This window comes from Cryptomeria japonica, chromosome 3, assembly GCF_030272615.1.
Source record: "Cryptomeria japonica chromosome 3, Sugi_1.0, whole genome shotgun sequence".
NCBI classification, from domain to species: domain Eukaryota; kingdom Viridiplantae; phylum Streptophyta; class Pinopsida; order Cupressales; family Cupressaceae; genus Cryptomeria; species Cryptomeria japonica.
Genome location: NC_081407.1, coordinates 910,666,388 through 910,686,164, shown reverse-complemented (window position 1 = coordinate 910,686,164; position 19,777 = coordinate 910,666,388). Strand labels below are relative to the sequence as shown.

The window sequence follows — 19,777 nt, the reverse complement described above, 5'->3', positions numbered from 1 at the left end:
GCAGGTGGCTACTGCTCCTTCAAGAGTTCACATTCACAATAATTGTATGGCCAGGCAAGAGCCATGTGATCGCTGATCAGAGAGAGCCACCGGAGGGAGTCAATGATGACTTTCCTAATGCACATTTGTTCCAAATTGCGGCACTACCTTCGTGGTATGCAAACATTGGGTAATACTTGTCCACCTCTCGGTTCCCAGCCGAGATGTTACCAAGTGAGAGAAGGAAGTTGGTCTTGACAAATAGGACATTCCAGCTAATTAATGGGTTGCTGTATAAAATGGGACTCGACCAAGTCCTCAGAAGGTGTGTGATGGAAGAAGAGATTCCGGAAGTGCTTCGAGAAGCACACGAAGGGCCCGCAGGAGGCCACATGGTTCCAAACACCACCGCACGCAAAGTATTGCTGGTCGGACTATGGTGGCCCACCCTGTATAATGATGCACGTGAATGGGTGGTGGGTTGTGATACTTGCCAGAGGGCAGGAAAACCATTGAAGCAGGACTTTATGCCCCTCAATCCATCCCATGCCCAGGAGTTGTTTGAATGCTGGGGTCTGGATTTCTTTGGACCCTTGAAGACCAGCAGAACATGGAGATGTCGTTACATTGTGGTGGCAACAAAATACCTTAGCAAGTGAGCTGAGGCACGAGCATTGCCGATAACTCAGCTTTGAGTACAAGCAAGTTCATTTATGAACAGATCATCACAAGGTACGACATCCCAATCCAACTGACGAGTGACCGCGGTGGGCACTTTGTGAACCATGTAGTCAAGCGGCTCACGACGGAATTCAAGATTTTTCATTCCTTGTCAAGCTCGTACTACCCAAGGGCCAACTGGTAGGCTGAGGCCACTAATAAAATATTCGTGTTTGTGATCTATAAGTCTTGCGGAGTTGAATAGGAAGATTGGGAAGAGAAGTTGCCATCCGTACTATGGGCATACATGACCACCTACAAAGTTACAACAGGCAAGACACCTTTTCAGTTAATGTACGGCCAAGAGGCCATTGTGCCAGGAGAGTTCATGGTCCCGAGTCTAAGGATCGCAATTGAGAATCGGCTAGGAGATATGGAGAGCCTACGGGAGTGACTGTACATGTTGGGCAAGTTGGACGGACGAAGGATGATGGCCCAATGGGCCACCGAAGCCGCTCAACAGTGACGAAAATTTTGGCATGATAAGCACATCCGATGCATGGAGTTCTGTCTAGGTTAGTGTGTGCTGAAGTATAATGGGCAGAATGAGATCAAGCCTGGAAAATTTAAAGTCAGATGGTTGGGGCCATATAAAATTTGCGAAGTAGCTGTGAATGGAGCAATTAAGTTGTCCACATTGGACGACCAACCAATGGAGACGGTAAAGGGGTCAAATTTAAAAATCTACCACCATAGGCAGCAACAGAATGACCCTGTTCGTCTGGAGGCGGGGCCTAGCCGGCCAGTTTGAAAAGGTAATTCTTTTATTTGAAAAAAATAAAAAATTGATAAAAAATAAAAAAATATTTTGAAATTTGAATATTTTTGAAAAGACGGAGAACTTTTGTATGGTCTTGTGTACAGACATTGCAAAGTGGAAAAAACATTGTGATAAAATCCGTACGGACCAAGCAAAATGGTACGGACGACTAAGTGAGCATATTCAAACAACAATTTCGTACATCTGGCAATATATAATCTTACACCGGCGGCACAGGCGAGTGACGGGACCGTACGTTGAAATTCGTACAAGTGGAATTCTGTCGCGAGGACACCGTGCATAAAGCGTTCTGTACAAAGTGTACGGACATCACTGCGAACGGAAAAGTAATGGTATTAGGACCACATTATAGGTGCTGCCGGTAATCCAAGGAATCAGTTAATGGAGTTAGGAAAACCAAGATTAGGGAAGTTGGACTGGCAAAAACATTTGCAGCAGTTAGACCAACCGTCTAAGTCAAGGAAAATGGCGGAAGGAAGCATGACAGGCATGGACAAGGGCAAGCGAGTATTGCAGTCTAGAGTGAAAATTGTAGGATCAACAGATACAGGAAAGGGCAAAAAGAAGCCAATGCCAATAAAAATCACACCTGACATTGTTACATTTGAAGGATTAAGTGGAAGTGTATGCAGAACTTGGTGGCTGGAGACCCCAGATAGTAATGTGCTTAAGGAGTCTCTCAGGAAAGCATAGGTACATTGGGCAATTCAAATGCCTATCTTTGCGATCAGGGATTTCGAATTATGTCTGCGAATGATGGTGGCCACATATGACAGCGCAACGAAGGGCATCGACATTTTCTTACCAGCAGAGCACTGTGACCGTCTCATTTGCACCCGGCGATTTTGCCAGGGTCTTTGGCATACCAGATGAGGGAAAGAAAGTGGACAAGAATGCCACTAAGATGTCACCAGAAAGGAAAGAGCAACTATTACAGTCTAAGTTACCGATTCTTGTGGTTTTGGCTTGGGTTCGGGTCCTGGTTCGTGCCTGGTCCTGGTTCGGCCTGGGTTCAACTTGGGTTCCACCCGGGTCCTTCCCAGGTGGTCAGGTTCCCTGTGGGTCCAGGGAACCCGACCACCTGGGCAAGACGCGGGTGGAACCCAAGTCGAACCCAGGAGGACCCTGGTGAACCCAAGCCCGTGGGTTCCCAAAAATGGGGCCCACGGGTCAAAAAACAATAAAAAAATATTTTTGTATGGATTGTATATATTGAAAATATATATAATATATGTGTATATATATAAATTTATAATTAATATATGTATATATGTACGGACGAACTCGTACCCGTACCCAAGAAATTTTTTTTTTTGCCGAACCCGCAAATCCATACTTGAATCCGAACCCGAACCGGTAGCTTAGATTACAGTTGATGTGTCGAAGTGATTCAGACCAGGAATGGGCAGCGATTAAGGCACCAAAGGGGAGAGGATTAAAAAAATCATATATTGTGCCAGGTGAATGGTAGTGTTTGCTAGATGTTATGAAAAGCAGACTTACTAGAGCCAGCAGGGCATCAGACACAGCGGTACCCATGATTGCACTTATGAATGGATTGAGGAATGGGATGGTGTACAACTGGGCTGCAATCTTGTTTGACAGAATTCATGAATTTTTGATCTTGCGACACAAGGCTTTTTACATGCCGTTTCACGCCATAGGGTTGTTCCTCGACGCTGTACGCACATAGGTATTGCCGGAGAAGCATGTCTGGAAACCTTGGGAGACGTTGGACTCTTCACAGCTAGCCATATTCTATTGGACCCACTTGGATACCATTGTAGGTAGCGGGGAAGCCTATTCCAACAGGAAACGAAGGAGACCACCACATGTAGTAGTGTCAGAACATGAGCAGGAGACAAAGACAGTTGATGAGGATGCAGAAGAAGAGGATGATAGTAGTGCAGAGGAAGGGGAAGATTTCGAGGACACTTCTTCTAGGAGCAACCAGAGTCACGACACATTCCACCTTGATAGCCGAAAAGTAGAGAAAACCCCTAGTATAGAGGAGACTAGTGGGCGTGTGGTGTCTTTTGGGCCGAATGGTGTATGCACCAGTAGTATTGACTCCGGATGGAGGATTGACACCTCTCCTAGCTTCAAGGGTGACAGTGGGAGCCATACCAGTCGTACCAATTCTAGGATTTGGGCAGTTGAGACCTCGACCCCCATTGCCTACACCCTCTAGGGTTGTGTTGATGCGTTTTTTATGCACATGCGAACACAGAATAAAATAACTAAAGGGTACCTTATCCTCTCTTGAATAAAGTTTCTGAATGCTGAAGATGTCGCAAAAAGGATCATTCGAGATGACTTCAAGGTTCTTTGTATGTAGGATCTCTACGTGTGGATAAGCTCTCTGTGGTATGATGTGATTTTGCTGGAATCACAAGGGGACTTACACTTGACAACCTAAACGTCTGTTTTGCTGGAATCACATGATTTCACTGGCTTAGATTTTGAAAAAAGGAAAAAAGGAAAAAAGGACGAGGGCGAGGAAAGGATCTAATTCTGATACTAAGAAATGTAGGAGCAATGATTGATCTTTGATGAAATTCTAAGTCTTGTTTTGACATCGTAGGACCATCTCCACAAGGTTAGTGCGATCTTCGGAGGAAAGCTTTATGATGTTCAGATCATCGCTACAGGCATAGACACCATCAAGCTGATGCATATCAGTGAAGAAGCGACAATTGAAGTTGAGCTTAAGTTGAATGATTCTAGTTGACTACACAAGGCAAGTCTGCAATCAACAAACTGCTAGTAGTATGGAAACACAAATTTCACCATCAATCAAACACATTTCTTCCACTCATCTAATAACATGAAATCAAATCTGAGAAGTATAGAGACCATGCAAATTGTTGAATCGACCCATAGATTTCACCATTTCTTCAATGAAGTTTTACAAGTCTTTTACAACAACATCTTGGCAACAATCTTTGCCTTCTCTTTCAATTCTACTCTAATTGCTATTCTATCAACTGACTATTCACTATAGCTAACTATTCACCTTTTAACTACTGACTAACTATTGTTGACTCCCATTCACTAACTATTAGCCTTTACAAATGAGGATTCAGGGCTTATATAGTGCCCCCAATACAATTCAATGGCTAAGATCAATTTGAGATCAATGGCCAAGATTCTACAATGAAACCCTAATTAGGGTTTGTTACAACAAACTTAATTCTGACCAATGAAATAATTGCATTATTTGGACAAATGTCTTCTTTGGAATATTCAACCAATGGATAGCCGGGGTAGGTACATCGAAGTTTGTGCCATCTTTAATGAGTCAGGTACATTGAATCTGGACATGCTGAGGTGGACCAATCCGGATGGAGAAGTGATGATTGGGATGCCACCTTGTCAATCACTTGTGTGATGCCAATTTGGTGACGCCTTCCTTCAAATGCTGGACTGGAAGATAGATGGAGAAGGTCGTCCTTAATGATGCTGGACTGGAGGAGATCGTCCTTGTCCTGACTTGATCTTCTTTGATGAGGGTCTGCCAAGTAGTTGATCTTCCGACTCCGAGGGTCGCCATTTGATGCCTACACAAAAGATTAAAGTTAGTCCTTGAGCATCATACCTTAAAGCATAGAAATTAAGACTTTTCAAGGGAAAGATTCAAGATATTAATTTGAAAATGTCATGATAAATCCAGAATTCTTCATTTTTCAATTAATTATGAATGAAATCAAATTCTCAAGACTTAGACCCCTTTTTTTTTTTTTTAAATTGCTATGAAAATCAAAACAAGCCTTGAATAAGAACTTCAAAATGATTCTTCATACCTTCCCTTGAATGCTTAACTATAAAACCTTGGAAAATGAAGAAAGAAGACTGGATTTTGCTGGACAAGGGTTGAATTGTGGTCTTCCTTTGGATGAATTACGCCTCCATTAGCCTTCAAAAGAGCTTCACCTTCTTTAGCCTCCAACACTTAGCAAAAATTCGCCTCCAATCTGCTGGATTTTGCTCCTCAATCTACTCCTCAAAATCGCACTTAGAAGGAATGAATGAATGATTTGAAATTTGAAACAACACTCCTTTATATAGGGCGCTCACCCTAATTTCCCTCAAGGCCGACTTGGCAAATAGGGCAAAAAATAAAATAAAATACCTCTCAAAAGATGGCCGACTTGTTTGTAAAGGCACAATAATGATTTTGAGTGCTCAAGCATAATTTTTTTAATTTTTAAATTAATTCCAAAGCTCAAAGGTGGATTTTTTTTCAATTATTTCAAGGCCTAGAAATTAATTAATTAAATTGTAAATGCCTTAATTCATGTGAATTTAATTCAACCTCCCAAATGTCTTGAATTTGGGTAATTTAGTGCAAATTGGGGAATATCAAGGTTTGATTGAGGCTTAATGAAGCTTCCTGATGATTTCGCCCTGGACCCTCTGGAAGGGTCAGGAGCGATTTTTTCAATTTGGTCCCGAATATCCCATTCCTTGACTCCAAAATCTCTTGGAAGTTGAGTTCATACCTAATTAAAGTCTTGCATTTCAAATTTTGGTATTTCACATGAGGAAATTAAGTGAAAATGTGGATTTCGCCCTGGGCCTTCTAGAAGGGTCAGGAGCGATTTTTTCATTTTAGGCCAAAATTCACCTTAGCTTGATCATTAAACTCCTCCAAGGCGATCTCCAGGGTCCATTTCCTTCCATCACTGGGTTAGCTCATCAAAACTTTGAAGGAAAAGTTGCATTTTAGGTAATTTTGCTCTAGATCCTCTGGAAGGGTTAGGAGCGAAATTTACAATTGGGCTCAAAATTCTCACTTTCGAAGGTCCAAAACTTCTTCAAGGCATTCCAAATAGGCTCTTCCATTAAACTTCAGGCTTAGTTTCATTCAAATTAGGAGGAAAAAGGTGATCTTAGGGTTTTTCGCCCTGGACCCTCTAGAAGGGTCAAGAGCGATTTTTCCTCCTTAAGCTTACTCCTTCATCAACTTTTGTTGAATCTTTCACTCAAAGCTAGGCAATGGTCCTCCTCATTCACTCCACCCAAGTTTGGCTTGTTCTTGCAAGGTAAAATAGGGGTTTTTTAGATTTTCGCCCTGGACCCTCTGGAAGGGTCAGGAGCAAAATTGCCTTTCCTGGGCAGAATCCTTCATTTTCTTCATTTCCAAACATGCCTAAGGGTTTCAACATGCTCTTTCCACCTTTCATCATGCCTTTGATACTCCAATCTGACCAAATTGAGCAAGAAATGTCTCCCATAAAGATTTTCGCCTTCAGGAGCGAAATCTTCATCCAGGCTAGAATCCATCATTTTTTCAAGGTTTTCAAACATTTCCAAAGTCCAAACATGTCCGCTTTTCACTTCAAAATGCCTTGCAAATCAAAATTTGGTCAAATAAGGCAAGATTTGAGTCCTAGGTTGATTTTTGCTTTGGACCCTTTGGAAGGGTCAGGAGCGAAATTCCTAATCTTGGCCAAAATCCTGACTTCATTTTCACATTTTTTCATCCAAACAAGTGTTTTGCCCTCAAAGATGCCTAGGAATGAGTTGGTTCTAAGTTTGGGTCAAACTAAAATGTCTTATGGAGAATTTCGCTCTGGACCCTTTGGAAGGGTCAGGAGCGAAATTCGCTTTGGACCCTTTGGAAGGGTCAGGAGCGGAATTTGACATTTTGGACTCTCCGTTAGGATCATTTTATGGAATATAACATTTAAGTATATTCTTATACTTTAAGTTATATTCCATAAATACTTTCAGGATGTTTGAGAGTGGTTTCGGACCTCCAGGAGTTATATTGCAAAATCTAGTTTTGGAGGATTCTTCAGTTTTCCAAACTTAGCGAAATTTTAGGATCAAGACATTCCAGACTTAGCCAAATTTCAGGATCAGGACATTCCAAACTTAGCCAAATTTCAAGATCAGGACATTCCAGACTTAGCCAAATTTCAGGGCATTTGAAGGTCAGGATGACATTTCAGACTTCATCACTCACCAACTCGACCTAGCTCGGACTTTCAAGAATGATACCCACTCACAAAGCAAGACACAATTAGCAACAAGAGCAAAACCAGGCCCTAAGGAAGACTCTCAAAGAAACCCTATTTCTGGGGCCCCGTGGACTCACCCTGGCTCAAGCAAAGCCTGTAATCCAACGATCCCCTCAACAACACTCATCCTGCAAAGGCTAACAGACAAAACCCTAAAAGACCTAGAAAACAAACCCTAGAAAGCAAAAAGTAGGGGTCCCCATTTGCAATGGGGCGATGTGTAAATACGTCACAACAGGTTACCACAACAGTTTCGACAGAGGGAGTTCCAGCAGTATCATTGGTTCCCAGCGAACCTCCCTGTATTGGGTCTACTGTACGGAGGGAACCTGTACATACGGAGGTCACGGCAACAGAGGGCACGGTGACCCGAGAGGATGATGCCACCATGGATGTGTGGCTGGGTCGCTATGAGATGCCTCCTATGCCACCATTAGGACCCTCGCCTGCCTCATCCCAGCCACGTCCTTTTCCTGAGATTGTGGACCTAGATGAGGGTAGTTCTCATTAGGAGTCGGGACAACAAGAGTTGGCGATGTACTTCTTGTAGGACACCATTGGGTTTGAGGAGATGACAAAGATGCAACAACAGATGCGGGCCGCTACTGAGAGCCAACCAGAGGGCATAGAGATATTTTTGGCAGATATGGGAGCCAGTATGCAGAGGATGACAACGAAGGTTGAGGCCAGTGCACGGAGATTGGCAGCCTCTATTCAGGCTCTTGGGCAACCTGTCGTTGAGGGTCTCCTCTCCTTTGCCACAAGAGGGTGTGCCGAGGAGTTTGGGAGATGTTTTGAGGCCAGGGGTTGGCCTGGTGTGGAGACGACCGAGATGTTGGCGGATTGGAGGAGTGAGGAGATAGCTGGGGTCAGTGGAGTACACTTGCCGCTACAGCAAGTAGAGCAAGCCTTCTGGGACGGGTACTACTAGCTCAGACATACCCAGCATGGTGCCTCGGTAGCAGAGACAGAGCGGGTGGCGGCCATCACAGCTCGAGAGGAGCTAGCCACTCGCCTGCATAGGATGGAGATGGAGTTGGCACAGCAGAGGGCCTGGGCGACTAGCTAGAGGAGGAGTTGGTCTATGCCAAGACGGAATTGGCCCAGGAGATAGCAGGGCGTGCACACAAGGTGGCAGAACGGGCAGCCCTTGAGACCCTTCTCACATCTACCTTAGAGGAGTTGGATGGGAAGCAAAAGGAGCTTATGGAAGCAGTTTTTATGGTGAAGAGATCCAGGGAGAGGCAGTTGGTAGCTGAGCAAGATCTCCAATATCAGACACAACAGGTTCACCAGCTAAGGGAGCAATTGGCAGCAACAGCACCACCGGCCCCTTCTTCATCAAGGATGCCCTCTGTACCCCCTCAGCTTTGATTTTTCATGTTTTGTCTTAGTGTCATTTCCCACTTTGTTTTTATGTCGTCAGGAGACGACCTTAATTTTTTGGGGGGACGATGTTGTCGGGTAATTATGACATATTGTAATTAGAATGTTACGTGTGTTAAGGGTCAGTGGTTATGTGACAGTTGTCAGCAGTTGGCACCGGACAACCCTATATATGTACTTCGGCTTCTATTTCGATATATGTGAGAAGCAAAAGGGAAACTATGCTTTGAATGTATTGGTATTGTGGAATCAATGAATACAGACATATGAGTTCTTCTCACTTGCATCCTTGTGTACTGCTACCATTTCTATATTCCTGTTCTGTTATGCACTAAATGCACACACACCCCTCAGGGGCAAAACAGATCAAACAGAGGATGATGTAAATAAAGTCATGTCTTTGGTCACTTAGTTTCAATTAATGCATTTGTAATTTCATTTTGACAAATTACATGTAATGTCCGAAATTGTAATTGTAGGAGATCATATCACTTGCATTCTTATAACCTGTAATTGCATGTAAACAAATTACAAGTCGTAAGTCAGTAGGACTATAATTTGAATAAGTCGAAAGTCAGTAGGACTATAATTTGAATAAGTCATAATTAGCTAGTTAGTGGTGGAATAAGTCTTAGTTGGTTAGACTTCTCCCACATTTTGCTCTCAAACCCTCTCCTATATATAGACGAGGTGCTTTATGTAATTTTTATCTTTGGCAATGCAACAAAATTCTACCAGTTTGTATGTGCACTATAAGACTTTGAGCTTAGATGTAAATCAAATTGCTTTCATTAAAAGAGGCAAGTTGTGTTGAGACTTTGTGCCAATTCAAGCTGTTATGTGACGACATTTTTTGGAATTGATTGTGATTGTTGTTCTATTGTTTAAGAGGGATTTAAATTCAATCTTGCAGACTTTGAGCTGTTTATCATGCTTGAAGCTACTGTAGATAGCTCAAGTAAGGAGATAACTTGTAGACTTTGTGTTACTTTTATTTTTAAGACTTGTGCATGTAAGGTGAAGTGCATCATATAGACAAACTTTGAGCTGCTGTGTGTTGTACACTGTTATCATTTTGAGGAGGTTCATAGGACAGTAGGAGTGCTGAAGTCTTTGTGCTTTCATTTCTATATTCCCATCCCAGGGAAGTGACGGAAGTCTTTGTGCTTTCATGGAAACTTTGCTTCCCTTTATGTTATAAAAATCCTACAAAAAGTTCCATTTCTATATTTACTGTTGTTGCTGTAACTTCTTTTCTGAAATAAGAGAAAGAATATCGTCTGTTCTAAAGAAAGAGAATAAGATGTCATCCCCCCCAAATTATATTAGTGTTAGTAGTAGTAGAGGGGGAGCCTTCCCTAAATTAGTGTGAGTTTTATACTCACACAATGTGGCTGAAACCACAATTTTGCACATGTTTTCAGGTGTACAAAATTTTCGACCAACAGATGCATAGTGATGCTTGATGACATAGGTGTTGGAATATGTCAACAATGTAGGATGGCACAAAGAAGGATAGCCTGCATGGAAAAGGAATGGTCCTTATGTATTGTAGATCTGCATTCCATATGATGAAAATTAGGACAATATCAGAAAAACCTTTGCTAGTGATTATCACCAAACCCTATCAAGTTAGAGACCAGTAATCTAAGGAACAAAATGTTTACACTTAGAGACATTGAGCCATAAGTAGAAAAGAATAGAATGACATAAACAAAGCCTCAACTCACTCTACAAATGCAAGATTTCATTTGCATGGGAACAATTGGTTTCATGCAAGATCTTATTTGTAATATCTTGTCCATGCACATATAAAATTTAGCCTATGTTGCACAAAGATGTAAACCTGGTATTTTTTGTTGAAAACTTTGGCCAAATTGCCTTCATAACATATAATTTTATTTTCCCATTAGGTGTGAAAAGAGTTACATAGGTATATCATATGGATTGCATGGCCAAGCTATGATTTGAGAACAAAGGAACAATGGAGAGTATCTCCATTTACTTTATTTTTTGATAATTTACAGAGGGATTCTACCCATAGGAAAAGCCAATAAAAATAAATAATATGCTAATACAAAAGGGGACTAAGCCCACTGAAGCCAAGCAAGAGAACAAGCAACCATCTATGGCAGGGATGAGACACCCCAGCCATCTAAACCCTAGAAGCAAAAATTGTGAAAATTTGATGAAATGTAGAAATTGTGATTTGCTAGGTTTTGCATTTTTCCCCCTCAAAAATCATGTTTTTTAAAATAAAGAAATGTCAACATTCTTTTATTGATTTTTTCCCACATTACCCTAAAAAATTGGTGAAAAAATCATAGAAACTGCATGCAGTTGCATGTTTTTGCAAATTTTGACTATTTTTAGTTGATTTTTTATTTCGACAGGCATTTTTTTGTCAGGATAGGGTTTTAAGCTTTTACTCTACATTACAAGGTTTCACAGAAACAACAGACGAATTGGATAAACCTGTGTTCTGTGTTTCTGCCATGGATGAACAAAATGGGCTTTCAGCCTCCTGTCTCTTGAATAGCTAGCATATTGGTCTAAGGATTAAGAACAACAGGAATCTAATGGTTATCATTACTAGTATCCCTGCCAAGATCGAGATAGAGATTGATCTATCATTACATATATGTTTGTAAGAAACTCTGATTCAAGAGGTTTGTACCAGTTCTGATTAAGGAATCACCCTTTTAAAAATTATAAGATCAAAAAACAAAGATTCTATGAACTAGGGAAAGAATTGTCATATGGCTTCCCTAAACTTTGAACCCATTCCTGAACCTGAACCTGAATTGGCAACATAGGTTTTAACACTTATGTTTTTTTTTTAATTTGTTCAAACATATTTTGCCTTGTCTGCATTTGTTTGGAAACAATGACATCAAGTTTCAACGACTACTGTTTAAGACTTTGGCTCCTAAGTTCAGAATCTGTGGTGGTTACAGCAAGTTTCACTATAAACTTAGGATTAAATTTTCCGAATCTATTTTGGTTTGTAATTAAACCTTAATATACTAGATACTTTACTCAAAAAAAAAACACAAAAGTACCAAATGTGTAGAGTCTAAATAAATACTTTACTCACAAAAAAGCAGTATCACCAGTTGATAACCTATAGGAGACTTTAAGAATCGATGTGAAATAAGTTTTTCCTGTTCATAGATCCATACCAGTTAAAAAACAATCTTATCAGTTAATAATGGGAAGATTATAATATTATATGGTTGCCATCTTATACATCCCCATTTATGAACTTTATATTTTTATTGCATTTGCCACAATTCCAATGCAATGTGATGTAATTAGTGTTATGAACATAAGTGAGAAAATCTATGTTCCACAACTCATGGGCCAAAATCTCAATTTTATTTGCTCTCTATATCTGTATGCTATTAGAATACCCTGAAATTTAGAAACAGCAGATTTTCTTCTTTTTTTGCATTTTTTGAAATAAATCCCAATTTTTGAAAAAATTTAAATTGTATGATTCACCAATTCATTCCCTAAAAGATTTTTGCTGCTATAATCTAAACCACCACAGCCTTAAGGGGATGAAGCCATCTGACGATCTCACGCCAACCAAATGTTTTTACTTTTAGAAGCTGGAGAACCATAATCAGCCGGTTAAGGAAAGTTAAACACTCACCTCCTTATGCTGAGCCAAATGATGTACACCGTACCGTCTTGGGCACTCTTAGGGTGGGTAACCAAGAGATGTTGCAAAATGGAGCATAAATCTAAACTGAAAGATTGCAAATCCATTAGCTAACGATAAATTGCCAAAACTTCCCTATTCAACACACGGACATCACCTATAGAAGCTGATTCCTGTAGAGCTGCATGCACTGAAGAAGGCATATCTCACACTAATGCTGAAAGAGACCACTCAGGGAGCAGGAAACTATGCACCCAGCTCCACACTTGACTGTCAGAGACCTTCACATTCAAACGCTGCCAGAATATCTCAATTTACTATTTTAAATTATCTTGCTGATCTAGTTTTAGAATCTTCTTCTTCATAATAGACATATCTATTTGTTTCCTAAATTTCAAACTATGTACCAAACCAACCTAACTTATCTGAAATTCCTAGAATTTGGGTAACTTGCCCTCTCAAAACTATTGAACATTTCAAACATGATAACCAAGCTTGAACTTAGCTATTCTTTCTGAGTACACTGAAGCCAAACTCTAAATTGTTTCTAATAAATTATTGGTGAAACCCTCTGGTTTATATACTAGGAAAAAAGAAAATGTAACCTCTCTCCAACGGAAGAGGAGACAAAACTCAAATTACCAACTAAAGATAAGATACAGAAACCAGTGGTGATTTACCCAGCTGCAACAAATCTCCAATACCTCAAGTCGAGAATAGGGGTAGGTATACAAGTATGAAAATAATCCTGCAGGACACAAGGCTTGTCCTCCCAGAGCCTTTCTGGGCCTATAATGCCTAAAATCACCAAATATTTAATTGGTCAACACTAATCATTTGTTTAGTATCTAGTAGCAGCTAGCAGACAAAATCTTCGTAGAACAATATTCCACTTCTAATCAATTTCTTGGATATGGGATCTTTTCTTCATTTTCTTTAATAGAATCGCTCATGCTGTGCTTATCCCAGCTAAAATTTTATCCAAATGAACATGTTTTTTTGAAACCTCAAGTAGTAATATCCAGCACTTTTCATGCTGGACATCTCTTTGGGACTTTTTGCAGAAATTGAGTAAAATTAGTCTATAAGAGTCAGAATCGTCAAGTTGACTTGAGCTCATGCTAGTTTTTACACTAGTAATTATTTCATTCCAAGAGGAATATTTTTTCATGTAGACCATTTTGGTGGATGAATAATGTTTTTGCAAACCTTCAAATAAATCTGATGTTAAAGTTTACGTCGCCTATGTGTTAACTCTAGATGTATTTTTATTTCAGTAAATATTGAAATGCATTTTGTTAAACAATAAGGTGCTCCAAGGTTTACAGATGCTGTGATTATGAGATATATGAGGTAAATTGTTTTTAAACAAGGTAATATAAGACACTCAAGAAAAAAAATTTAAATCTCCGTGTGTGTGGGTAATTCAACATTTATTGAAAAGAACTGAATCTGATGAAATTTGGATGGTTATTAGTATATTCTGTATCCTATCGAAGCAAAAGCAAAACTATAAAAAAATCTTGATTTACATGCTAAGCTGATATTTGAACTTCTGTTTTAAATGATTTGAGAATGCAGTTCCAAGAGTAAAGTTCCTGCCTGGCCATTCCTTGTACTGTCATGCTTTGGGGGTGCATATGCTCTTATACCATATTTCGTACTGTGGCAGCCACCAGCTCCTGCAGTGGAAAAGTCAGAATGTGAGCGCTGGCCACTGAACTTTCTTGACTCCAAAATAACTGCAGTGGTAATATGCTTAGAAGATCTGCCAGTTTGCCTCTAATAATACTTAAACAATTGTTTATTTCATTTTGTTTAAAATTGAACACAAATCATTGGAACTAATATAAAACCTGTTGCATTGTATGGATGTGAGATGAAAGTCATCTAGGATCTGTTTTTCTTGACAGTATTTTTGGAGTCCTCTTAAACTTCCAATTTACTTGTCCTAAATTTCCTTTGGTCTGGACATTGTGAATGAATGTATACTTAACTGCACGTACACAGGCATTGATTTTTGGTGGAGTTTTCGTGACCATAAACGCTGGAGTGGCAGGAGGAGATGCATGGAAGGAGTTTTATCAGTATTTTAGAGAAAGCAAGTTTGTATGTTTTTCTCCTTGCTGTTATTTCTACTACCAAATGCTGGGCATTCATAAATGAGAGCTTGTCTTGTATGGGCATAACTGGACAAGGTTAACTTGGATCAGTTGCTTTGAATCTGGAAAGAAAGCTTATATCCTTTAACACGATGCTTGTCAAATTTTAAAATAGATATTGCTTTGCATCTAGTCTTGTAAGATGTATCTTTATATATAAATAGTGAGAAAGAGATAGATAGATAGATGCATCTTACATCTGTCCTGTAATTTGCTCAATTAGCTGGAAATTTCATTCATCGCGTTTACTTAGTGTAGGCTTTCCTTTGAAGTCTTTTGTGCTTACCAAACCAGTCCATAATTATTCGCAGATTCATGCTACATGTATTGATTTTTTGACACTATCATCACTTTGCCCCTTTTGGGTCTACAATGACATGACATATCGGAACTGGTAAGCATTCTTCGTACCTATTACGTGCATCTTTGTTGTATTGTTCATATGCAGATTGATATTTAAACATTAGGAACTTGAGCTTTGTTCAATGTTTATAGATTGCTTGCATGTATTCTTGATAGATTCATAGGCATGTCTATGTCAAATTCAACTTCTTTTGGTGCTACCAGGCGCAATTATTTGTAGATAGTTTTTATTTAATATTAGTTCTTCCTGTTTGACAGGTTAAACAAAGGTTCTTGGTTACTGCCACTGACATTGATTCCATATCTTGGACCTGCATTGTACCTTGCATTGCGTCCACCACTACCATATGTTGAAGTCGCCGATGAGCACCATAGATGAATGTAATAGATCGTCCAAATTCTTTTCATTCATAAGCAAATATCTTCATGTATCAGAATACAACTATGAATTATTCTGAACAAAAAATACAGATTTTTTAAACTTTATGTAGGAAAATATATCTCAATGAACAAAAATACAACATTCATGCACGTGAAAGACACAAACATATCACAAAGACATTCTTCGTAGGGTACAAAACTCCATGAAGAAATATACGGAATCATTTTTACTGGAATACCTAATGGATCTGTTATAGAGATATCTGTTGTTACTCGCATTAGATTAGGGGAAGGGCACCAGTAGTGGATCGCATTCCAATAACCAATCACTCCTTGTGCACCCAACCCCTCAATTACTAAATTAAAGGAGACAGAAAAATGATAATGAAAAGTTCATTAATAAGTTTCACATGTACCAATAGCTGATCATTTTTAGCTTTTTTGATCCATTATTGGCCCATTTGTGCACCACTACTTGGACATTTGTGTACAACTATTGGGACATTTGTCCACAAGTACTGACAATTTTGAGTGGACAGTTATTGGAACATCTTTAAGTAGGTATCGGGCGACACTTTGAAATGTGTACTCTTTGATCCTTGTTGCATGACTAATCCCACAACGTGCGTCGTTACTACCCAAAAGTTAGAACCTTAGCTATAAGCAGTTAAGTCACATACAAAGATGACAACAAAAAAATTTGTCAAAATCCGATGTACCGTTTAAGATCTGTGGATGCATGAAGTTAGCTATAATCACTACTGATATGCTTCCCTATAACTTAGGTTTTCTCTTCAAATCCTTGGCCCATTCACGGAAGATGGCCATTTTTCATTAGTTATCTAAACCTTTTTATCAACCTGTTGTGGTGGGATGCCACTCAGCCAAAGGCAAAAACTAACTGATTAACTTCGTTGATTTTAGATCTTTGGTCAATTTCACTTGATTTTCAATTCTCTACGTATATATTTAATTAAACCCTAATTTATTTGTTTTCCTTCAAAAGAATTTATTTTCGGCACCTACATCTTCTCGGTTGAATGGACAGCAATGATGTTGTCTCTGTACTCTATGCTCTATAACGGACAACACTCCTCCTTATGCTCACCAAAGAGGCTTTTGTATTGACAAACCACTTAGATTAATTTTGCTCCATTTAAGACTTGTTTTTGTTTTAACATAACATGTTTTAGAGTGAAACAACTATTGAACTTAATGTGTGATCATCTTCAAAAAGTTTGCATAGGGGCTAATATATCATGAAGAGCTAGAATTCTTATTGCTCAGCTTAGAACTAACTCATCAACTCCGTTGTGAGACCGGATGGTGGAAAAGGCCAAAAGTGACTTGGGAAGAAAGGGTTTGCACTTTTTGCACCTCTAGGAAAGTGGAAACTGAAAGGCATTTTATCTTAGAGTGTGATGCCCTCAAAGACAGTAGGAATAAGTTTATTAATATCTTAATTGCTAGCTTGTGGTATAATTTATTCAGCAAGGAGTATATTGAGAAGTTGAGAGCACTCATCATCAACTTGCATAGGCAAAGAATTGGTCTTCAGAAGTCGGTTTTGATTGGATAGGCTTTTCCATAGGCTATCCTTAGCCTCATGAACGTTAAAATTGTCTTCTTCTTCTTCTATGTTTTAGATATAGCAATGTCAAAATAGTTATAGTGAATTACATGACATGGATAACAATCTCTAAGTGAGTGAAATATAAAAATACATCTTTCGATACTATTATTTAAATGATAGCAAATTAAACAGTTAAAATGCAATAAGAAAAATTGTGTTAGATTATATATATATATATAATTTGAGTGTTCTATATCTTTTAGAATATCTAAAATGTATATAGTCATGGTATTGATTCTTAAATCATGGTCAAATATGTATTGTCTTTAAAATTATAATTTGAATGTTCTATATCCTTTGCAATATCTAAAATCTAGTTATTGTATATGTTCATAGAGCTCTTTCATAGGTAAAGAAAACTCAAACAATAAAGTTTTAACCTTTGATGAATCATGTCATGCCTCAACATTGATAAAGTGTAAAAGGCTTCACCATGGCCTATAAGCATACTTGAAAAATAAAATATTAATAAAATAAAAAGTATGGTATAGTCACGTTGATCCTGGATATTGCTAGTGAGAGAACGGGTGTAAAGAACCTCATTGGCTCTAACTGCTGATACTGGTGTAGCTTTGTTTTGGTTTTGAATTTTGAATTTTTTTTGTGTTTTGCAAGGGTTTGATATTTAAAAAGCAATGCATATAAACTATAAAAACAACTCACAAGTTGGAAATTCAAATATTGCAATGAGAAATGATAGTTGCAACTATATATTTTAACTTTTCAATGAAATATGAAACCTTTACACCACATGCATACCCGGATGAGAAGGTTAACAACTGCTGATTCAAATTTTCTCAAAAAGCAACCCCTCTTGGATCGATTTCTCTTACAATGGAAAGGCTAGCACTTTGCTCTTGATGTCTAAGTCCTCTATACTGCTGGCCGCTACCTTCTTCAATTTCTCACAATTTTTTAAATCTTCTTAAATGAAAATCAGCCCTTAAAGCTAATCGCCCTTTGCAACACTATGGGGTTTTGACAAAGCAAGTTGTACAAATCTTAAAATGAAGCCAAAGCCCTCCTTAATCACCACATTCAAAACCTTTGATATTCTGATCAAAAAGAGATGAATAACTTTGTGAATATGTCTCCAATTTGCTCAATGTTGATCCCTGGATGAAGCCAATCCTATAAGCTTTCCTCAGCTGGTGTTTCACAACCTCAGGCAACTTTGACAACGAAGAATGCACGTCCTACAATGTTGAAATCTCTGAAAATATGTAGGAAACCCTTGTTTCTCCACAAACTCCAAAGCTCACAATTACCAAGAGAAAATAATCACCAAAACATAATGAATCAAACTCTCCATCCAAAGTTTATAAAGTCTCCAAGAGAAGTTCAAACTTCTCCCAACAAGCATTTTAAATCATTTAAATGAAATAATATTTCATTAACTCCAACACTTAAATAAATGCCTTGGCCTAGGCTTCCATGAATTAATTGAATAATTTGGCCCCCTTCCAATGATGAATCGACCCTCAACTTAAGTGAAATTATAAAGTTAAATTATAACTTTATAATAAGCCATTTAATGAATTAATATTAATTCGACCACTAAAATACTAATAACTCCCAAAATACTCAAACATTTTTTATATGTCGTCTGAAACAGGAATGCATCTTTCTTTTCCCCATGTGACCATATGCTCTTTCTAAAAATAGAAAGGTCCTCTCACTATCAACTTTTGGCTTGCTATAAATAGTTAAGTATGGCAAATGTATAGCAAATGAAGTCTAAATGATGCCAAACCAAAGCATACTGAATCCTGGACTAGATACCAATTGTAAGAGACCCTCTGTCCATCCTCATTAGGCTACGAGGGTCAGAATTATAGGCTAATCTACCTGATGCTGATGACTAGTTAGAAGGGGACATCATAGTTCGCCCTCCCAGAAATGGCTTGTCCTCAAGCAACTTCAACTCAGGATGCTGTAATATATCATCTCTTTCCCGTGTAGCATCCTCAATCGGCAAATCTCTCCACTTAACCAAATATTCCTTGATGACTCTGTTTCTCAATCTATGCTCCCTGGAGTCAATGATGGCCTCAGGTATTAATATCAATTTCCCCTCATCATCAAGAGGAGGTAGCATTGTGGATGGAGTAACATGGTGTTCTATCACCTTTTTAATGCATGACACATGGAAAACATTGTGCACCTTTGCATCTGCCGACAGTTCTAGCTCATAGGTCACCTCTACAACCCGCTTGGTAATTCTGAATGACCTATAATAACACGACTTGAGCTTCTCTGCACCGCTCTTCTAAAGGGTGGATTGCCTGTATGGTTGCAACATCAAGTGCACCATATCATCTACATCAAACGATCGCTCAACTCTCTTCTAGTCTGCATATTGTTTTTGCTGGTTTTGTGCCTTATGTATATTCTCCTTCAATGATCTCACAATGTCTTGACTCTCTTGAAGATCCCTACCACTCGACACTCTACTGTCACTCAACAACAAGTCCGAAAATTTGGGCGCATCATACCCATACAAGGCCATGAATGGTGTCATCTGGATGGACATGTGATGAGTAGTATTATAACAGTACTCGCATAGATGTAACCACTTCACCCATGCCCTTTGTTGTCCGGCTATATAATTCCGGAGGTAACCTTCCACCCATTTGTTTACACTCTTTGTCTGACCATCAGTCTGTGGGTGGTAGCTCG

At 39.0% G+C, this 19,777-nt stretch overlaps 1 protein-coding gene across 1 annotated transcript in view; it reads left to right on the top strand.

The window, feature by feature from the left end:
• LOC131067011 (uncharacterized) overlaps positions 1-15,615 on the top strand; it is a 51,423-nt gene extending 35,808 nt beyond the window's left edge. Inside the window, exons 3-6 of the mRNA XM_058001930.2 lie at positions 14,141-14,309; positions 14,570-14,668; positions 15,033-15,115; positions 15,343-15,615. Of these exons, the coding sequence (XP_057857913.1) occupies positions 14,141-14,309; positions 14,570-14,668; positions 15,033-15,115; positions 15,343-15,463 (472 nt within the window). The 3' untranslated portion in view covers positions 15,464-15,615. The remainder of the gene's footprint in view (positions 1-14,140; positions 14,310-14,569; positions 14,669-15,032; positions 15,116-15,342) is intronic.
• Positions 15,616-19,777: the final 4,162 nt, after the last annotated feature.